This window comes from Syngnathus leptorhynchus, chromosome 21, assembly GCF_054491065.1.
Source record: "Syngnathus leptorhynchus isolate UIUO chromosome 21, UIUO_Slep, whole genome shotgun sequence".
Classification (NCBI taxonomy): Eukaryota; Metazoa; Chordata; class Actinopteri; order Syngnathiformes; family Syngnathidae; genus Syngnathus; species Syngnathus leptorhynchus.
The window spans coordinates 3,476,932-3,494,353 of NC_141215.1; the positions used below are offsets into that span (position 1 = coordinate 3,476,932).

The 17,422-nt window shown below is 44.1% G+C and overlaps 3 protein-coding genes across 5 annotated transcripts; 1 reads left to right on the forward strand and 2 right to left on the reverse strand.

Annotated features, from left to right (window-relative positions):
* The first annotated feature begins 744 nt into the window (after window positions 1–744).
* On the forward strand, window positions 745–8,833 carry il17ra1a (interleukin 17 receptor A1a). Its single transcript, XM_085902806.1, has 11 exons — window positions 745–1,031; window positions 1,397–1,421; window positions 1,504–1,653; window positions 1,777–1,898; window positions 2,039–2,165; window positions 2,284–2,331; window positions 2,425–2,573; window positions 2,906–2,980; window positions 3,063–3,132; window positions 3,932–4,045; window positions 4,132–8,833. Exons 1-11 carry the CDS (start codon window positions 936–938, stop codon window positions 5,508–5,510), a joined length of 2,355 nt encoding a protein of 784 aa, XP_085758932.1. The 5' UTR covers window positions 745–935; the 3' UTR covers window positions 5,511–8,833.
* On the reverse strand, window positions 6,399–10,203 carry tmem121b (transmembrane protein 121B). Its single transcript, XM_085902811.1, has one exon. It carries the CDS (start codon window positions 10,020–10,022, stop codon window positions 8,814–8,816), a length of 1,209 nt encoding a protein of 402 aa, XP_085758937.1. The 5' UTR covers window positions 10,023–10,203; the 3' UTR covers window positions 6,399–8,813.
* A 410-nt stretch (window positions 10,204–10,613) lies between these two features.
* Window positions 10,614–17,195, reverse strand: mkrn1 (makorin, ring finger protein, 1). 3 transcript variants are annotated; one of them, XM_085902807.1, is made up of 8 exons: window positions 17,044–17,195; window positions 16,369–16,503; window positions 14,126–14,298; window positions 13,404–13,627; window positions 13,100–13,314; window positions 12,696–12,806; window positions 12,226–12,370; window positions 10,614–11,848 (listed from the first exon to the last, which is right to left on the reverse strand). In XM_085902807.1, the coding sequence occupies exons 1-8, from the start codon at window positions 17,115–17,117 to the stop codon at window positions 11,636–11,638; spliced, it is 1,290 nt and encodes a 429-aa protein (XP_085758933.1). In that variant the 5' UTR covers window positions 17,118–17,195; the 3' UTR covers window positions 10,614–11,635. The 3 variants fall into 3 exon arrangements, with proteins under 3 accessions (XP_085758933.1, XP_085758936.1, XP_085758935.1); XM_085902810.1 differs by lacking the exon at window positions 17,044–17,195 and adding an exon at window positions 16,690–16,975; XM_085902809.1 differs by lacking the exon at window positions 16,369–16,503 and having other exon boundaries at window positions 17,044–17,167.
* Between the last annotated feature and the right edge of the window lie 227 nt (window positions 17,196–17,422).

Sequence of the window (17,422 nt, forward strand, 5' to 3'; positions counted from 1 at the left end):
TAACATGTCTCGGGTGCTTTTTTTATATTAAATGTTATTTCAATTGTAAGACATGTTAAGATAACAGTTATGTAACCGTCCTAGGCTTCAATCCTTAAAATAGCAGCGGCTTGCAGACCAAATCATTTCCCTTGTATCTTGATCCATTTGAACAAAACATTTATTTGGATTATTTCTAAAAGCTAATTCTTCCATGTTATCATGGGATGGAAGACAGAATGAGGCCAAGAGCTTTTTTTAGGGTCAACTTTGATGGATGGGAGCAGAATTGATATTACATGTCTAATCCCCCCCCAATGGAGAAAACACAGACATGACTGAAAATAATGTTAAGGCGCCCTCTACTGCATAATCATCTCTAATGCACCTTCGGTCTTCATCAAGTAGTAATAATTTTATTACAAACGATTAAAATAGATTTAAAAAATATTAGTGAATCAAACTAAGAAAATAATTAGAGTCGCAAAACAAACGAACTTACCATGCCATAAATGTGTGTATTATTTTATAGAAAATGTGTCCCACAATATTTAATGCCTAATTATCAATTTATTAATATCAGAGAAGCTCTAAATATTTTTTTGTTCATACATTCAAATGGACAACAACTGTGAGGATATTTTTGCCCTTTTATATACCACGTATCAACAGAAAGGTTATGATTATTAAATTCTTATAAACCATAAAATACATCTATTATGTTACACGGGAACGTCTCCCTTATTTTATGCATGTAAATTCCCAGGTTACATGAAGGCAGCATAATCAACAGCAAGCCGGTTACATTTTACCACAAAGCCGGAAGTTTTTTTCACATATCAACTTACTTTTGCTTGATAAACACTTGGTTTTTTAGGCTAACAATTCCTCTAATGGCATAGTTTAGATATTACTTTAGGTGACGTCAATGTAGTTACGGGAATATTATTTGGAAAATGAGGCTTTATGGGGGTGTGTTGGCGTTGCTGTGCGTGTCGCTGTCGTCCGCGTTGAGGACTTTGACGTCCGCGCAATTGAACTGCTCTCAACAGGTAAGATAGACACGAACATTTTGTTACATTCTAGTTTCATGTTAATACGCATTTTATGGATATAACGCTGAGATTCAGCAGCTAATTGATAATATCTTTAACATTGACGTCAAAATATGACAAAAGTACTTGCAAGTAATATCAACCCCAGGGGCGTAGCTAGTTCTTGGGAGCCTAGTAACGGGGCCCCCTCACGTTCGTGTATTTCACTGACAAAAGTTCGTTGTTGTTTTTTTTTAAGTCTTAAAATTAGCTGAAAGGTTGTCTAACAGGAATAAAATGTCAAATAAACAATACAGTAATGTCACTCTTGCCATAACACGTATCTAACAGTTTCTTGTTTTCTTTTCTTTTTTTAATCTTAGGGCCTGAAGTGCACAGTCAGTTTCAGTGAGTAAAAAAAAAAATAGTATGAAAATTACTTGGAATGCAGTTTCAGAATGAAAACATTAAAGATTACATGTTTGCACAGGTAACTGCCTCCTCGATAGCGAATGGCGAAAAGTGAGGAACTACACTCCAAGTGGTCCACAGGGGTTGCGGGTGTCTATAACAACAATTCAGGATGAGGCAGGACATCTTCAGCCTGTCCTGCTTGCTAACTGGACCTTAAAGGATGACGGTAAGTCCAGATCAATGCATTTATTCATTTTCCGAATTCTCTTCCTTAAAAAACCACTACAGATATAACGATCCAAATTTAATCGAATGTGGTGAAAAGGTCGACTGCTGTATCTTTCTACAGGCAGCATCAGTTACTTGAAAGCCACTGAGCTTCACGTCATGGTGATGGAAACCAATCAGCACCTCTGTGTCAGATATTCCTTTGAAGGCAAACTCCCAATGCGGAATGCACATGACAACATGGTGGGCTTTTCAAATAAATTGTTTACAAATATTGTAACTGTTATCAATAGCTATATCTGGTTAAATGAATAAATAGTCTGGAGTGATTACAAGTCTACAATTTGTTGAGGTTTATTTTCTGAACACAATGTTTTTCTTAGTGGTCGTTCTCGGCAAATATGCTGGTGTTGGACCCGGGACACGTGTATCGAGTTTCTGTCTTCAACATCCCCAAACCAGAATTAGGCCACAGCGACTATGACGTCAGCAAAAATGTTGTCGTCCCAGGTGAGTCCAAACCGGAGGACATAATAGAAAACATCTTTTATAACGACTATAAGCTGTGTCTCTAACATTTTTGTCATGTTCTGTCCCTTTTGAATTGACTGATTCCGTCTTGAATCAGATTGTCAAGACTCAGGGATGATCATGACCCAGTTTTGCATCGAGAGAGGTGAGTGACTCACTGCTATTTTTGTGAAACAGTGGGTGTACCCTTAGCTAATAAGGTGTATATTTCATTTAATTTTTTTTTACTGTATTATAGGAAGTCTTTGGCAGTCCAACATCAGCCTGGCTCTGACAGCCAAACAAAGACAGGCACTGACGGTCAGCTTCAGTCCTGACCCGCTATGCCAAGACTACATGATCATTGTGAACTGTGCCTCCGTCCAACATATTAACCATGTACACAAGGTAACCTCAGTGCTGTTATTTTGTAACAGCATTTCTTGCAGCACTCTCTCTCTCTCTCTCAGACATATTTCCTTCTGAGAAAATTGACCTAGAATATTCAGGTGGGTGCTCATTACAGCATCCTGTGCCATGTAGCCTAGATTTCTAACTCAGATTTTCAAACAGTAAGCTCGTATGTCCCATTTTCTAGAATGTTATTGCCGCTAATGATAGCTTAAGCCGATCAGGTAAAAGGCACAAACCATTTTCATTCAAGTCTTTTGGTTTTCGTTCCTCCTTGCTTACTGGATTGCTTTGCGACGGCCAATGTTATGTGCGTGACGTTCCTCCAGGTCAATCACACACGTCTGAACGTGACCTTCGACCTCAGTAAATGGCCAAGATCCTGCTGCCTATTTGACATCTCGGTAAAGATAACATCTCTGTTGTCCTTATTTGACGACATCGTGACTAAGTATACGAGTCAATGACTTCTTATCTTCTTTTCAGATAAAACCAATGTTCCAAAAATGTGGTGGAGACTGCACCCGTCATAAGAAAACATTGCCTATTTGTTCAGGTAAGACAGATTTCTATTAATTATTTCCAATAGAATCCATAACACAAATATTGCCGTCAAAAACTGTCGAGAGATATTAAAAAGGATCACAAACCACTGCACCAATATTTAGAGCTTGTTTTGACAACAAATTTGAGTTTTTGGATCAAGAATCACATTTTTCTGTCTGTCCAATTGTGTCGAAAAAACACCCAAAATGTCTGACGGATTATGGTGGCTTGTATTATTAGATTTGTTTCATACTTATCTGATACACAAAATCCGCAATCAAAATCCCACATCACCTACTGTTATTGGTCACAAGGAACGAATGACCCCAAAGTGTTTTTTGGGTGGCCTTAACATATTAAATGTGGTTTCCTTGAAATCTGCAGGTGACTTTCAAAAATTCTTAACTGCCATGTGAATGTAAAAAAGTCCACGTGAACAGTAAAGCCCCTATCCTGACAGGGGCGAACATTTTCAACTCATGGCGAAGGTAGCGAATGTGCGTTCACGTTTTGTCCAAGGTCTCATACGTTCGCCAAACATTCGCCAACATTTTTCCCATCTCAAGGAAATTTGGAGAAATTTGCAGGCAAACGTTGGTACTGTCTAATTTCCAGCGAATCTTCTTTTCACGTTTGTTGGAGTATGACCAAAATAAAAGGAAAAAAATCAAACGTTGTGCATAGGTGATCCTCACTAAACCCAGTCCCACTTCAATCGTAATATACCAGGATAGGTTCACTTCATTTATTTCATACCCCAATCAACAGAAGGGCTGCTAATAAATGAATTGTAATTTGACTCTTAACAGCCAAGCCCACTGATCCTCCAGACGCTCCTCAATACACACCCGTCATTGTGAGTGTGGTACTCCTATGTGCGGGGATCTTTGCCATTTTTATGTTCATCCTGTGCAAGAAGCCAGGTCAGTCCCACAAACTACATTCCCCCCCCCCCCCCCCCCCTCCCTTGCGTCCGTTCAAAAGTCACGTTCGTTTTTAATACCTTCAGGCGAACCCGGCGATGGCTCGGTTGAGGTCGGGGACGAGAAACCAAAACAGCAGCAGCATCAGCAAATTCAACAGACCCCCAAAGTTCTGGTGATCTACTCCCAAGACCACCGCCTCTACAGGGACATAGTGTTGAAGCTCTGTGCCTTTCTGCGGGCAAAATGTGGCGCCGAGGTTCTGATAGACATGCTCGACACTACCTCAGTGGGGATGGTCGGACGCGTCTGCTGGCTGGAGTGGCAACGGCGACAGCTGACGAATCCCACCGACAAGGTCTTGGTACTCTGCTCGCGAGGGGTTCAGGCCAAGTGGCGAGCTATGTGCGGTCGCCGCCGCGTAATACTGAAGGAAGACCTCCTGTCGCCGACAGATGACATGCTCACCCCCTTTCTCAACCTCTTCCTGCCCGACATGCAGCAAGCACGTAAGCACGGCAAGTACATGGTGGCTTACTTCAGCGAAGTCAGCAGCGAGCGGGACGTGCCGTCGGTTTTTGACATTGCCGTGAAGTACACTCTGATGAAGCACTTTGAGGAGCTTTACTTCGGCCTGCTGGACATTGAGAAGTACCAGCCAGGTCAGGTCAAACATATCGAGGGCATCGGCAGGGATGAATACTTCAACTGTCCTTCAGGTCAAGCTCTGAAGAACGCCATCGAAAGCTTCCAGGCATACCAGATAGAAAATCCGGACTGGTTCGAGAAGGAGTGCGTGTATAGTGAGGAAGACCTTCTGATTGAGGCGAGTCCTCATGTTGACCACCAACCAGGTTCGCCGGTTCTAGAGTGTCTTCCTCTCATCAAAGACGGACTTCCTGTCTATACGTGTGAAGCGGACATAAGAGAGAACGGAAACAGCGTTCAAGTCTTAACCCCTGAACTGAACCCCGAGAGCCAGTGCTCATCAGTGGCAGAACTTGTACCACTTGTGAACCCTGTGTACAATCACCGGCAACAGTCAGTCCCGCCTCAACTTTGTCCTCCAAACAGTCCTGTCCCATCTGTTTTTGTCAGTGATCCAGTTACATCTGGAATGCACTGTCCATCTCCTGAGGGGAGGCACATAAGTCAGATTCCAGAGGAGGATGAGGAAGAGTGGCCGAGCAGCTCCTCAGTCCTGAACTCCCGGGGATCAAACTCGCAAGGCTTATCTCTTCCAAGCATGACTAATCCGACTCAGAACCAAATCAGCCAACCTGTGGAAACGCACGAACCCGAGCCCAGTGCAAAGGGTTCGAACAGTGGATCTGATCAAGGCTATATCTCTAAAATGCCTTCCCCGCTAGGAACTCCCTACAAGGAGGATGCACTGGTGGCTCTCGCAAGGCTCCAGGAGGAACTCTTTCTACAAACTCTTGATAGCTCAGAGTTTGGGGTGTAGAGAAATGTGGATGATTCCCACCTGGTCTGACAAGGGTTTCTCTTTACCTTCTGGTTCGGTTTCTAGAGGGTGTATGAAAAGCGGCTTCATTTCCAAAATGTCTTCCCCGATTTGACCTCTCTATATGGAGCAACCATTTTGCAAGGCTACAGGAGGAACAGTGTCTGCAAACTCTGGATAGCTCACAGTTTCATCTGGAGAAAAATTGGCAGTGACCTCCAGCCTATCCATCTTGCTTCTGGTTGGGTTTCTGGAGAGAGTACAAAAAGTGTCTCCACCTGCAAATTCAGGATACTTTGGACCTGAAAGGCTTTGAGACGTGGTGTCACAGGTTGGTTTTGTTTTGGTCCAATGTATTTGTAACCTTTTTTTTCCTGGAGAAGGTTCAACAGTGGATACCAGAGTGTATTACTGGGCGGATCCACTGGCAACTCTGGCAAGACTACAAGAGGAAGTGTTTTGACAAAACCTGAAAAGGCTATAAGAGGAAGTGGCTTCGTAAAATCTGGATAGCTCTGAGTTTAGTCCGTAGAGAAATTCCACACCTATACATCACTTCCCCAATGACCTGTAGACAAAATGAAACAAGAAGTTGTACATTTTGGACAAATTCCATGGCTCTTACTTTGATACAATCCTACTTGGTAATTTGCCAGAGTGCCATTTAGAACCAGGTTTTCTTGTCGAATAGTTAAAGCTAAATTGTAAAACAATTATTGTGTTTTCTACGATTCTAATCTCTAATCTTCAAAGAAGTCAATGGTTGTTTTCCAATAAAAGATGTTTTATTTGATCTTGACCACACAACACTTTTGTTTGAACACCTACGGTACATCCAGTAGATTGGGGATATAGTGGTACAGATATACAGCACATGACTTAACCACGTGTAGGTAGTACTAGTATCTGTAAACAACAGCAAAGTTTCCCTGTAAACGTGTTGGAAGAAAGAGGAAAAAAAGTCAATAAAATATAAAACTAGTCGGCTTCCGATGTTTGTAATTATTCAATTTGAGTCCGTGAGCAAGACTGAAGTCCATTGAAGTGTCCTTTGGTAGTTTGAATGGAAGCCAGCTGGCTCATGCAGGATACATTAAATTACAATGTGCCATTTTTTTTTCTAGCATGACAAAAATCGTGGAAAGCCATCTGAAATATACAGTTAGAAACACTTTTGGTGCGATATGATATGTGACCAATGGGAAGCCGTTGTAGAGCAAATATGTTACGCAAGATTAATAAAGCTTGATTCGCCTTTACCCACAGTTTGAAATGAATATCATGAGTCAAGTCTTGTGACCTACTTGGGGGGGATACATTAGGTGATAAACAGGAAGTCTGCGGTTCACGACATCATCAAGCTAGACAACAATTGTCAGTCACACATTTGCCAGCGTGATATCAAATGGCTGAAGGGGTCTGGCAGTACTGGTTCCCATGGCAACAGCTATCTGCCTCCATCTGTGAGCTCACATAGACAACCCCGCCTTCCCCCCCTACACATTATTTTTTCTTAACTCAAACTAATTCTTGTTGTTTCACGGCGCTGGGCTTGACTCGCCAGTCCAGGATATACCCAAACCAACTCACCGGCGCCCCCTAATGAGGTTAAGCACTATAAGGGAAAAATGATAGCAGGACATTGCACATAAACTAAGGCACAAGTCAGTTTAAGTGCTGATCAGCCTGCTTGGGGAGCAAATCAATCGTGCAGAATGCAAAGCTAAGAGGCACTAAATGCGGATTACTGCGCATATATGTACTGTAGATCACAAACTATAATACCTCAATCTGAAGTCAAGGTACGATTGCGTTTGACCTTATGAAGGAAGGGCCGTGCAATGGAGCGAGACTTAAAAAAAAAAATTGTGTTTGTGCCATTCAATAAAGTGACTCAAGCGTAATAATGCACAAGCAGAAAAAAAAAAAAGATTGTCAATGCCACATGAATTTTGTGCATGTTAGCCTAGCTTAGCAAAGTAAAAACAGCGTGAATTGGCTGATTAGTCCCACACCGATTTAACCACTTTGTTACCGATACATTCTGGACAAATCTTCAAACTTCAAACCACCTTATTTTTGGGGAAAATGCAGGCACTTGCATGGAGAACAGCTTTAACCATTTTCAGCCTCGACTGTTTTCCAAGCAGGTTGGCGAGGGACAAAAAAACTAAATTTTAACCCACCCAAAATCCCAACCCACAAAATTGCCACATCCCGGACATTCTGTTTTTCCACATTCTAAATCCTCCTTGGTTATTTGTTGCCCAGTTCTGATATCTCATGTCATTGAATAGACTCAACTCGTGACATCCAGCTACTGCTAGCTAAATTGTTTTGCTGTCTTTAGCTACATGTACATCAATCTAGCTAACATCGACGGTTACAATGGTTGACGTGAAATAGCTCAAAGTGGCGGACTGTATAGCGAACTAGCTAGGACACATTTTGATGACTTTTCATTGAGCAAATTCTGTCAGTCAGTACTAGCACAGGCTCGGAGACATCATAGAAGACACCAAATGTGGCTGGACTTCAAATTGCACTTTACAACCCACAAAGACATGTTGCATTCGATTGTAATAGTACAATTCTTACACGGAACATTAACAAAAAAAAAAGAAAGCCCGACCTTATTTAAGATACAGACATACTTGCCATTGAGGATATCCAGTTACATACATTATAAAGTCATACAATTAAATATTGTGTTGTTTTCCATCAATTCTAACCCAAAAATAATAATGTGATTGAGCTGGTTATGAACTCAATTCTAAACGTTGGTCCGGTTTCTACGAAAAAAGGAATAAAGCACTGCTGTTAGCTAAAGGCCATGAGGGTCTTGTTTGGTGATAAAGCACATGTGTGTGTGTCTCACTGTAGAAATTACAAAGGCTTGTGTAAATCTTGTTTTGAAAGTAACAAAAGTAGCCCAGGTTCTATTTGAAATGTTGATTGTTGTTATCCTCATGTGCTATTCGTTGCATGAAATTGTTTCCCTCCCTCACTTCTTATTATTGTGGCCGCATTTTTTTTTTTTGTGTGTGTGTGATAGTTTTGTTTAGCAGTCGTTAAAATATGGAATCATGTAAAAATGTATTCGAAAGGTCCGTTTCATGGTCCATTCGTCAACTGAATTGTGACCTATTTCATCCTTTAGCGAAGAAATACTCGATGATTGATTTCATAATATTTGGGAGGATTTGACATTTGAATTCATGGACAATGTAAATACATGTCCATAAATGTCTGAATAGACCTAATTGGGTTTGTAGTTAGTTACAAGCTTGTATATCCAGGTGACTAGGACTGTGCGACTGCCAGCGTGTTGACGTATCCGTGCGGACACATGTCATTCTCGGACACGCCGTGCGAGAAGTGGGCCTGGTGGTGGCTTCCCCCGGACAGCCTTCGGCGAATGCCGCGCACGGCGACGCACTGCTCGGCCAGCTCGAGCACCTTGCACGCCAGGAAAAAGACGTTCTTAAACATAAATATCGATACGGGGCCCCCGTAGACGTACACCTGGAAGCAGCGGACCACTAGTAGCGGCGCGTTAACCAGAAGGCCCGCCGAGAAGAAGCGAGCCCACAACCAGCGGAACCGGAGCTCCGACGCGGTCAGCTCGCACAACCACAAGACGGGAGCGGACAGCGCCACAAAGTATGCCGAAATGACTGTATACTTGAGGTACGGTGTGGGGATCTCGCTCTGGAGCAGCGCCTCCACCAGGGAGAAGCTGTCGATGAGATCCAAGCAGGTGGAGGTGAAGCAGCTCTGGGAGTGATGCCGGGTGGCCCCGTTAAGATCCTCGATGATGGCGTTGATGAGGCAGAAGAGCAGCGGTGCCGAGAGCAGGGTGACGATCTTGAATCCCGTCAGCCCGCACGGCACCTTTGTGGCGACCAGGTCCAGGATGGAGGTCTCCAGGATCAGTGTCACCTTGGGGGTACATGCGATGACGTGCACGAGCCACGCCAAGTAGGCGTAGGTGAACTCGCCCAGGTTGCAGCCACCGTGCGCGGAGCCCTTCTGGTGGAAGCCGCAGGCTCGCTCCCGCTTTCCGCGCGCGTTCTTCACAAAGAAAATCGCCCAGCCCGAGACCACCACCAGGTCCGTGGCAATCCACGAGCACCAGTACAGGTCGGTGAATGCGATGAGGTAGAAGTCCAGCACCCCACCTTGGAGGATGAGGAGAAGGAAGCATAGGATTTTGTAAAGGAGGCTCCGCGTAGAGCGGGAGGCCAGCAGAGGAGCGCCGGCGTGAGCGAAGTCCGCCGATGTCATGATGCGGCCGCCGGACACCAGCGGCCGGATGCTGCCACCGCTCTCCTCCGGATGGATGCAGCCGCCGCCGCCGCTGCTGCTGCCGCCGGTAGTGCGCGTGTCCCGCCTCCTGCTCAGCAGCCGACCGGTTTCCGGGGAGGGCGAAGAGGAGACGGGGGAATTAGAGCCCAAAGTCGCAACGGATTGGAATGCCTTGGAATTGTCTTTGGGAATTTCTGCGATCATTGTATTACAGAGGTCGCATCAGCTTTCCCCCGTTTTCTTTCTCCTTGATGTTTTTTTTTTTGTTTTGGTTTTTTTAAGGTGGAGGCAAGAGTTGCTTAAAAAGAAAGGCATGGATTTTGTGGAATGGACTATAGCTAACAATATGTAATTTGTATGGGGGTTGCATTATTAAAATCATAATTTGTAGTGTCCTAATAAAAATACACAAAATATAGCGATGAAATAAATCTGAAAATATTTGAAAATACGAAAGAAAATTCTATTTGTTAATATATGTAAAAATACCTCATGAATAATAGACAACATTAATTTAATTCAGCAATGTAAAAATAGTAAATTTGAAAATTAAAAATGAATTCATTATAAACCAAATCAAAAGTCACATTTTAAAATGAAAAACAAAATATATTCCATATAAAAGCTAATAGTTGTGAGAAAAAAATCCCAAAACACTCAATATCCAAAACTATAACCTGAAAATCATTTTTTACAGTATACAATTTACTCATTAGTGACTACCAGCCAATTGCAGTGCACATATTAGCAACCATCCACATTCTAACTGAACAAAAATGAGACTCCCACAGCACATATTGATAAACTTTTAATTTCAAGTTAAGATGGATGGCCGTGGAACATAGAAAACACACATTTCTGTATAAACATCTGCATTCCAACAGAGTTGGACAGGTTGAAACCAGTTTTCGTGGGGGGGGCTAGGGGGGAGCGGAGAAACATTTCACGAGTACAGTTCAAACGTGTAGAATAAAAATACGGCCAATAAAGCCGACATGTGGCCCCTAATCCCATACCTCCCCATCCCATCCCCCCCGATGTACTTTGTAGCCTGGATTTTTTTTTTTTCCAAACATTTAAAGTCAGTAGATAGTAGAATATTGCACTTAATGAAATGAAAGGGTCTGGTGGGGTTGGGGGATTTGAAAGTTCATATCGCTTGTGAGCTGCTCAGTGACTTAAGGTGCAAATGAATCGGAAAGAGCTTTAACAAACAATTAAGCATTGTGATCGGACACGCCTATTGTTGTCGATGGAACAAAACAAAGTCATGGTGGGCCAGTAAAATACTGAGTGCACCAGGAACGTGGCTATGATTAATAGTTAGCACAATATTTAAGCTATTAACAGCTTCAATAAAGGTAAAAGGGCCTTCGAAAAGGGGTCAAATCTAACATAGCCGTCGCAATCGGAATACAAGTCCATCGAGTGTCAGACTTTATGTACAAACACGGGTAGGCCATCGTGTGAAACCAGCGACCACAAATGACACTTGAGATGCCGATCATTTTAGTTCATTCATTTTTGCTTAGACAACGAGGGGCAAGTCACAGGGACTTGGAAAAAAAAAAATTTTAATAGCACAAATGCACTTTTTTTTTCTTTTTAAGTTCATTTATTAATGGCCTGCTTAAAGGCACTGCCACAATACAAGAAGTTTGGAAGAAAGGGGGCGGAGCTACAGTCCATCACTCGCACGAGACAGTTCATTCTAGGGTTAAATATATATATTTGTGTGTCTGTTTGTGTATATATATATATTTGGGAGTGGGCGATATGCGAGTATGTAGGGGAAGGCGGGGGATCGGGGTGAGCAGCTATAGGTAAATTTCGTAAAAATCATCCAATTCCTCGTGAAACAAGTCCCACTCGTCCTCAGAGTCGGTCACTTCGTCGTCGGTGCCGGCGGCGAGCAACATGAGGAGCATCTCGCTCAGCTCGAACGTGACCATCTCCTCGTCGTCGTTGTCGAACAAGTCGCTACTTTCTCGCTCGTCCAGGATGTCCCAGAGCCGCGTGTGTCGTGAACTCTGCCGAGACAAAGGCGGCTCAGTTACGTAATATAATCACATACAATATTTCTTGCGCTTGCCGTTTTTTAATTGGAGTCATCTCTTTTGACAAAACAAAATATTCAAGTTTCAATATACCTTGCCTATGGTAAATTGAGCCAAAACTTATCCACCATATGCTTTAATGTCGGTAGTGTCGCAAACCCAGAATCCTTTATATTTTATTACCCAAATAGGGAGTTCTCCACTGAAATATATATTTTTTTGTAAACCTGACCAGCAGATGGGGCTACAGGTTAGGTGAATTATTACCGCCCATGTCCTCTACCGCTTGCTTATCCCTTTCCGCAGTACCCATCCGTAGCGTTTTTGACCAATATGATAAGACGTTGTACCCGGTTTCTGCTGTTGGACCCGGTCTGCCGCCGTGGAGGCTGAGCCTCCTCCAGACGCCCGTCAGGAAAAGCGTGTTTGTAGAAGCAGTTGGAGCCGAAAGGACACGTTCCGCGGCCCTCGTCGAAGTATCGACACGGTTTACCCCTGGGGAGCACAATGAAGAGACGGAAGTATTCATATTTAAATCGCTTAAAGAAAGGGGGGGGGGAAATACTATGGATTTTTTTTTTTGGGGGGTAATATACAAATACACGATTCACAAAAGGGATCTTCCGCTTTGGCATTTCCCGTATTTAGATGAGAAAAAAAAAAAAAATGCGATCCAGCCCTCGGAGTCGCCTTGACGGTGAGGAGCGGACGACTGAGCCCTCGGTCCCACGCCCAGCTCTCGTTCCGTTTTGGTTTAATATGCAGCCGCGCTTGTCCTAATTTTTGGAATCTCCCGTAAACAGAGTCGTTATCCACGTACCCCATGCCTTCCTTGTACGTTTGGATGAGTTTCTTCTTTTCCTCCTTATCCTCTACCCAGAATTCGCTTGGGATGACAAAGTTGGATGTGATTCGACATTCCGGGCAAGATCTGTAGAGGAAAGGAGGTTAGGGACACTAGAAACACAACATACGTGACGTGAAACGATCGTGTCAAACTTTATCGATGATCAAATTCATCGCCTCTTATTTAAAAAAATCGAACGCACAATCAAATGGTATCAGATAAACGATAATCACTCCTAATAGAAATGACAGAAATGATTCAGAATCCACAGTATATTTGTTTTTTTCCATCAAATTTTAAATGTATTTGTCTTTCACATCTCTGTCCACAAAGCTGAAATACAACAGCTTGTCCTTGGCTGCCTGAGCGTGACTCACTTGATGATTCTGCTCTCGAACTGCCGGGCGCTTCGCCACCTACGGATGCACTTTAGACAGTAGCAGTGGCTGCAGTTGGAGAGGATGCCGAAGCGGCGTTCGCTCGGGTTGGTTTTCTCAAACACCACCTCCATGCACACGCCGCACATCATGTCCTTGCTGCGTTGGATGGCGAACGAGATCTCCATGTCTTTCTCGTGGGCCTCGATGCACGCCTTCGAGAAGAGAAACAAACCAAAAAACAAAAAAATGACCCACCGTCGGCCGGGCCCTCAATTTCCCGATGAATTATTCGTAACGATACCTTGATGTGGTCCGAGCGCTGGTTGTTGTCGGTGGGGTGGAGCACCTGCAGGCCGCACATGTCGCAGACGTCGCCGTGGAGGTAGACGCAGTTGAGGCCGTAACGGCACTCGCCGACGGCGGCGTACGGGCACAGCTGCTTCCTCAGCTCTTTGTTGTCGCCCGCCGCGTCGCTGTCAAACTCCTCAATGAGGGGGACAGAGCTCCGCGTGTTGGCTGACTCGGCTGGAAGGGATAAAGTCCATTTAAAATTTTCATATCTAGATATATATATATTTTTTTTTACATAGCCGGTAACTACTCTTCACCGACACCCACGTCACTCACCGGACCTTTTAACTCATTCCCTGCCATTGTCAACTATAGATACATTTTAACAGAGCTGGAACGTGCATATTTTGTGCAAAAAAAAAAAGTATTCAATTACTCAATGGAATGAAAATATTTAATAGCTGCCCTCGTTAAAATCGATTCTATCACTACATTACTTGGAGACAGACTTAAACTGCCGTTCTGTATTTTGATGGGACAGCACTATCCAGCCTGGTCTCCAGCATTTCACTGGTTGGCCCGACATACCATCTGTTGTTTTAAACGAGATAAACGCCGTTCCAGACATGACGAGAATAGCCAACGGCATCTTATCAGCCAAGCCGAGAACGGAGTTCTCCTTGAATCTAAAGTCAAATGAGGTCAACGTCACACAATGAATCAATCGCTCACCACGTCCACAATATGGCTGCCCTGGTACAAACTCGGCCGCGTTGACCCAATCTTGTGCCCCTAGGCCGGGTGTTGGCCCACTGAGCTCCAAATCGGGTTGGCTGGCTCGGGAGGTGGAAGGCAACGGCTCAGGCGTCGACAGCTCGTCTTGTGATGGACTGAGATGTTCAAACCTAGTCAAGCAGATTGATATTAGACACTGGAGGGCTTTTTTATACGTTGAATTAAAGCGTGCAGATTGTCACTACATTCTACAGCCCCCCCCCCCCCGAACGAACAGGCTTTTAACATTCTAAGCTTGGTAAACAGATGGACACGGAAAAAAAAAATGAAAGTTTGTCATCGCATAGCTTCCAAAAATTGCCCCGAGCCTGATATGAGATCGTTGCAACTTTCCATCTCTAATTAAACAAACAAAATATTTTCCCCATCAATATTCATGCACAGGTTTTAGTCTTTGGAAATGAATACAAGTTCCCAGACTCATTCTGTGTATGTCTGGCTCCGCAAATCTGTCCTTGTAGAGAAAGCTTGAACAAAAAAAAAAAAAACAACCGCTTTCGTTTCAGCTGCTCAGATTTGGATAACCTTGATAGATAAACAGACATTGCCCATCATTGTTTTCAAAATCAAAAGTAGCAATCCTGAAGATAATTGTTGCTTTTTCTTTTTTTTTTTTTAAAGCCTCAAGGCAGGCAGAGTACTGCACAAAAGCTTCTCTATGGTTTAATGTTTCTACAATTGGGGGGGGATGGGTTAGGGATTAGGGGGGTGTACATGGAAAAGGATCCCAAACTGCAGATACCGGTTATGCAGCACAATAATAACTTGCGGCAAAGCAATACAAATATTTATTTGGAAAATGGACAACAGAGCGACGAGTGTTGCCCGACAGGTCGTTTTAGTTTAGCGTCAAACCGCAACGTGACAGGGCTCCCTTTCCAGAAGCAAGTTTGTGCTGCTAATAATTGACAATGTGCTATTACTCCCCCCCAAAAAAAAAACTAACAGACTCGTCCTTGAACAATAATTGACTGTACGTTCGGGGCAACTTGTAAGAACAGGTAAGCGGAGAGCCCGCATTTCTTACTTCCGTCATTGCATAACACACATTTTTATAAATAGAAACACTTGGCTGTCGACGGCTACAACAATTTTCTGTTCCGTACCATTTTTAATACACAAGAATTCCGCCTAGTCATAATCGGTCGGTCACTGATGAAAAGCTCCGACACTGACACCCCGTGTCAATGTCAACATGACTTAACATGCCATAGCAGCCAACACGTTGGGCAATTTGAGAAAAAAAAAAAAAAAAAGGGCCCCCTGGTCCACTCAGTGTTAACCAGTCTGTTCCCAGAAAGCCACTCCAGTGTGATATGAGGACGCGACGGTGGGGGCTGGGAAGGGGGGGGGGGTTGTCTGCATAAATAAGGAGGGTGCTGCAGATGAGTGAACCTGGGGAACCCAGCAACAGCAGAAAGAGGGCGTTATGCAATTGCTATGCAGGATGCAGTGCACTCTTTCTGCCCCCCTTCAAAAAAATGGTGTTGGGGAGGGGGGGGGGGGGGGGTCATTGAATCTATCACAATGGGCAGAGAATGGGGAAACCAGCCATAAGCAACCCCCCTTGTTGACCGCCTTTTCTTAACCAATGGAATCCCCCCACATTGCAAGGATGGAGGAATGTGACTTAAATGCATCATAATCTTGACGAGTGCCTTCAGAGGGGGGGGGGGGGGGGTCCTTTGCTACAAGCTGCCTCTGTAACTATGGGGATGCTCCCTGGAGCCAGACAGCGTCTGGGGCACACTCAAAGCCTGACAACACAGAGCGAGAGCGTAATCTGCCTCTCAAAAAAACAGACAACCCACATTTCAAGTCCACGCGTGTTATGGAGCAAGCGATACATCTTGTCTCCGTCCTCGCATCTTTTTCAAACAAAAAGGGAAAGTGGCGGAATTAACACCACGCCAAACACTTAGTTTGACACTTGAAGCCACTCTCCAAGTTAAACTTCAAAGCACATTATTATATCATATCCAGGAAGACAGCTGCACTGAGAGATTCCAACAAGCCATGGACGGACATGGTGTCAAGTGTCCTTGAAACTCCTCGCCAGTGCCGTCACTTTAGGGGAGTGGGGGGGTAGTCACCTCGGATCGACTGACGGGAGAACCCGACTCACCCCCGGGCTCTGATGTTTTGCAAGAACATCCATTATATAACGGCCAAGCATTCACCTGCACCGGTCCCCAAATGCACAGTTTCCCTTCTGGTAGAACTTGCAAAGCATGGCGCCGGCCGGCTTGCTGTTGGTCAGATCGTGAGAATATCGGCAGTTGTCGCCTTCTTTGCATAAGCCGTGCAAAAAATACCTGCAAATAGAAAGTGCCATTAATAGTTCATCACTAGTCGTTGCAATAGAAAGCTTGGCCGGTCTGCACTCATTGCCACTGTGCGTTTACTCCAAACCAACTGTAAACCATTAATCAAGGTGACAAACCACCACTTGCTATTTTTTTTCCGTTGTTTAAACAAAATACTGACAAGATCGGACTTACCCCCAAAAAAACAAAACGGTAGTTCTTTACATATGCATCAGTTAAGACTCAAAACAAGGTCAACGGCTCTCCCCTTAACGGCCGTTATCTATGACGCCAACGCGTCTCGGGGCTTTGTGTCGTCAGTGCCGTGTCTTTAAAACGACGTCGTCGCCAGGAGGACATGACAAATCGAACAAAAACACCGTTGTCAAGCTCAGCTAACGCGTAGCAAGGCAACAACAGCAGAGCGCTCGCGTCGTTAAACCGCCGTTGACAACCGTTCGGCACTCGGCGGAATGCTACTATTTTGAGGCGGAAAGTCCCGCAATGGCTCCCTCGTCGATATTCAAAGAGTAGTACTTCAGATCTTACCTGCAGGTTACGTGTTTGGTCCAACCTCCTGGTATCGCTGGGGCCGCTGTGGACGATGCAGCTGCTTCCGCCATTGCTGTTTATGTTTAAGCTGCCGGATGTTCCGGACAGCGCCGCTTCTCGTTCGGCCTTCTTCGGCAATCTTCGGCTCGTGTCGGAGTTTGCCGAAAGTCGAAAGTCTCGTGCCGCCTGTCGGACAGTTTGAGTCATTACAGCAATGAAAGAAATGAAAAGAAATGCTTTTAAAATGATACTTTTACGTCCTTATAATCCACAACAAACATTTAATTGAAAACAACACAACAGTGATTTTTGTTTGTTTATGGTTGAATGAGGTATGACAAGTTCGCTAAAATGAAACAATTTCAAACAAATAAAG

Coding starts and splice junctions, on each gene's coding strand:
- tmem121b (XM_085902811.1), bottom strand. CDS start 10,022: ATGATCGCAGAAATTCCCAAAGACAATTCCAAGGCATTCCAATCCGTT.
- mkrn1 (XM_085902807.1), bottom strand. CDS start 17,117: ATGGCGGAAGCAGCTGCATCGTCCACAGCGGCCCCAGCGATACCAGGA. Junction 13,628..14,125: donor GCAGCCATATTGTGGACGTG/GTGAGCGATTGA, acceptor TATCCCTTCCAG/CCGAGTCAGCCAACACGCGG. Junction 12,371..12,695: donor ACGTACAAGGAAGGCATGGG/GTACGTGGATAA, acceptor TGTGCTCCCCAG/GGGTAAACCGTGTCGATACT.
- il17ra1a (XM_085902806.1), top strand. CDS start 936: ATGAGGCTTTATGGGGGTGTGTTGGCGTTGCTGTGCGTGTCGCTGTCG. Junction 1,422..1,503: donor GAAGTGCACAGTCAGTTTCA/GTGAGTAAAAAA, acceptor ATGTTTGCACAG/GTAACTGCCTCCTCGATAGC. Junction 4,046..4,131: donor CATCCTGTGCAAGAAGCCAG/GTCAGTCCCACA, acceptor TAATACCTTCAG/GCGAACCCGGCGATGGCTCG.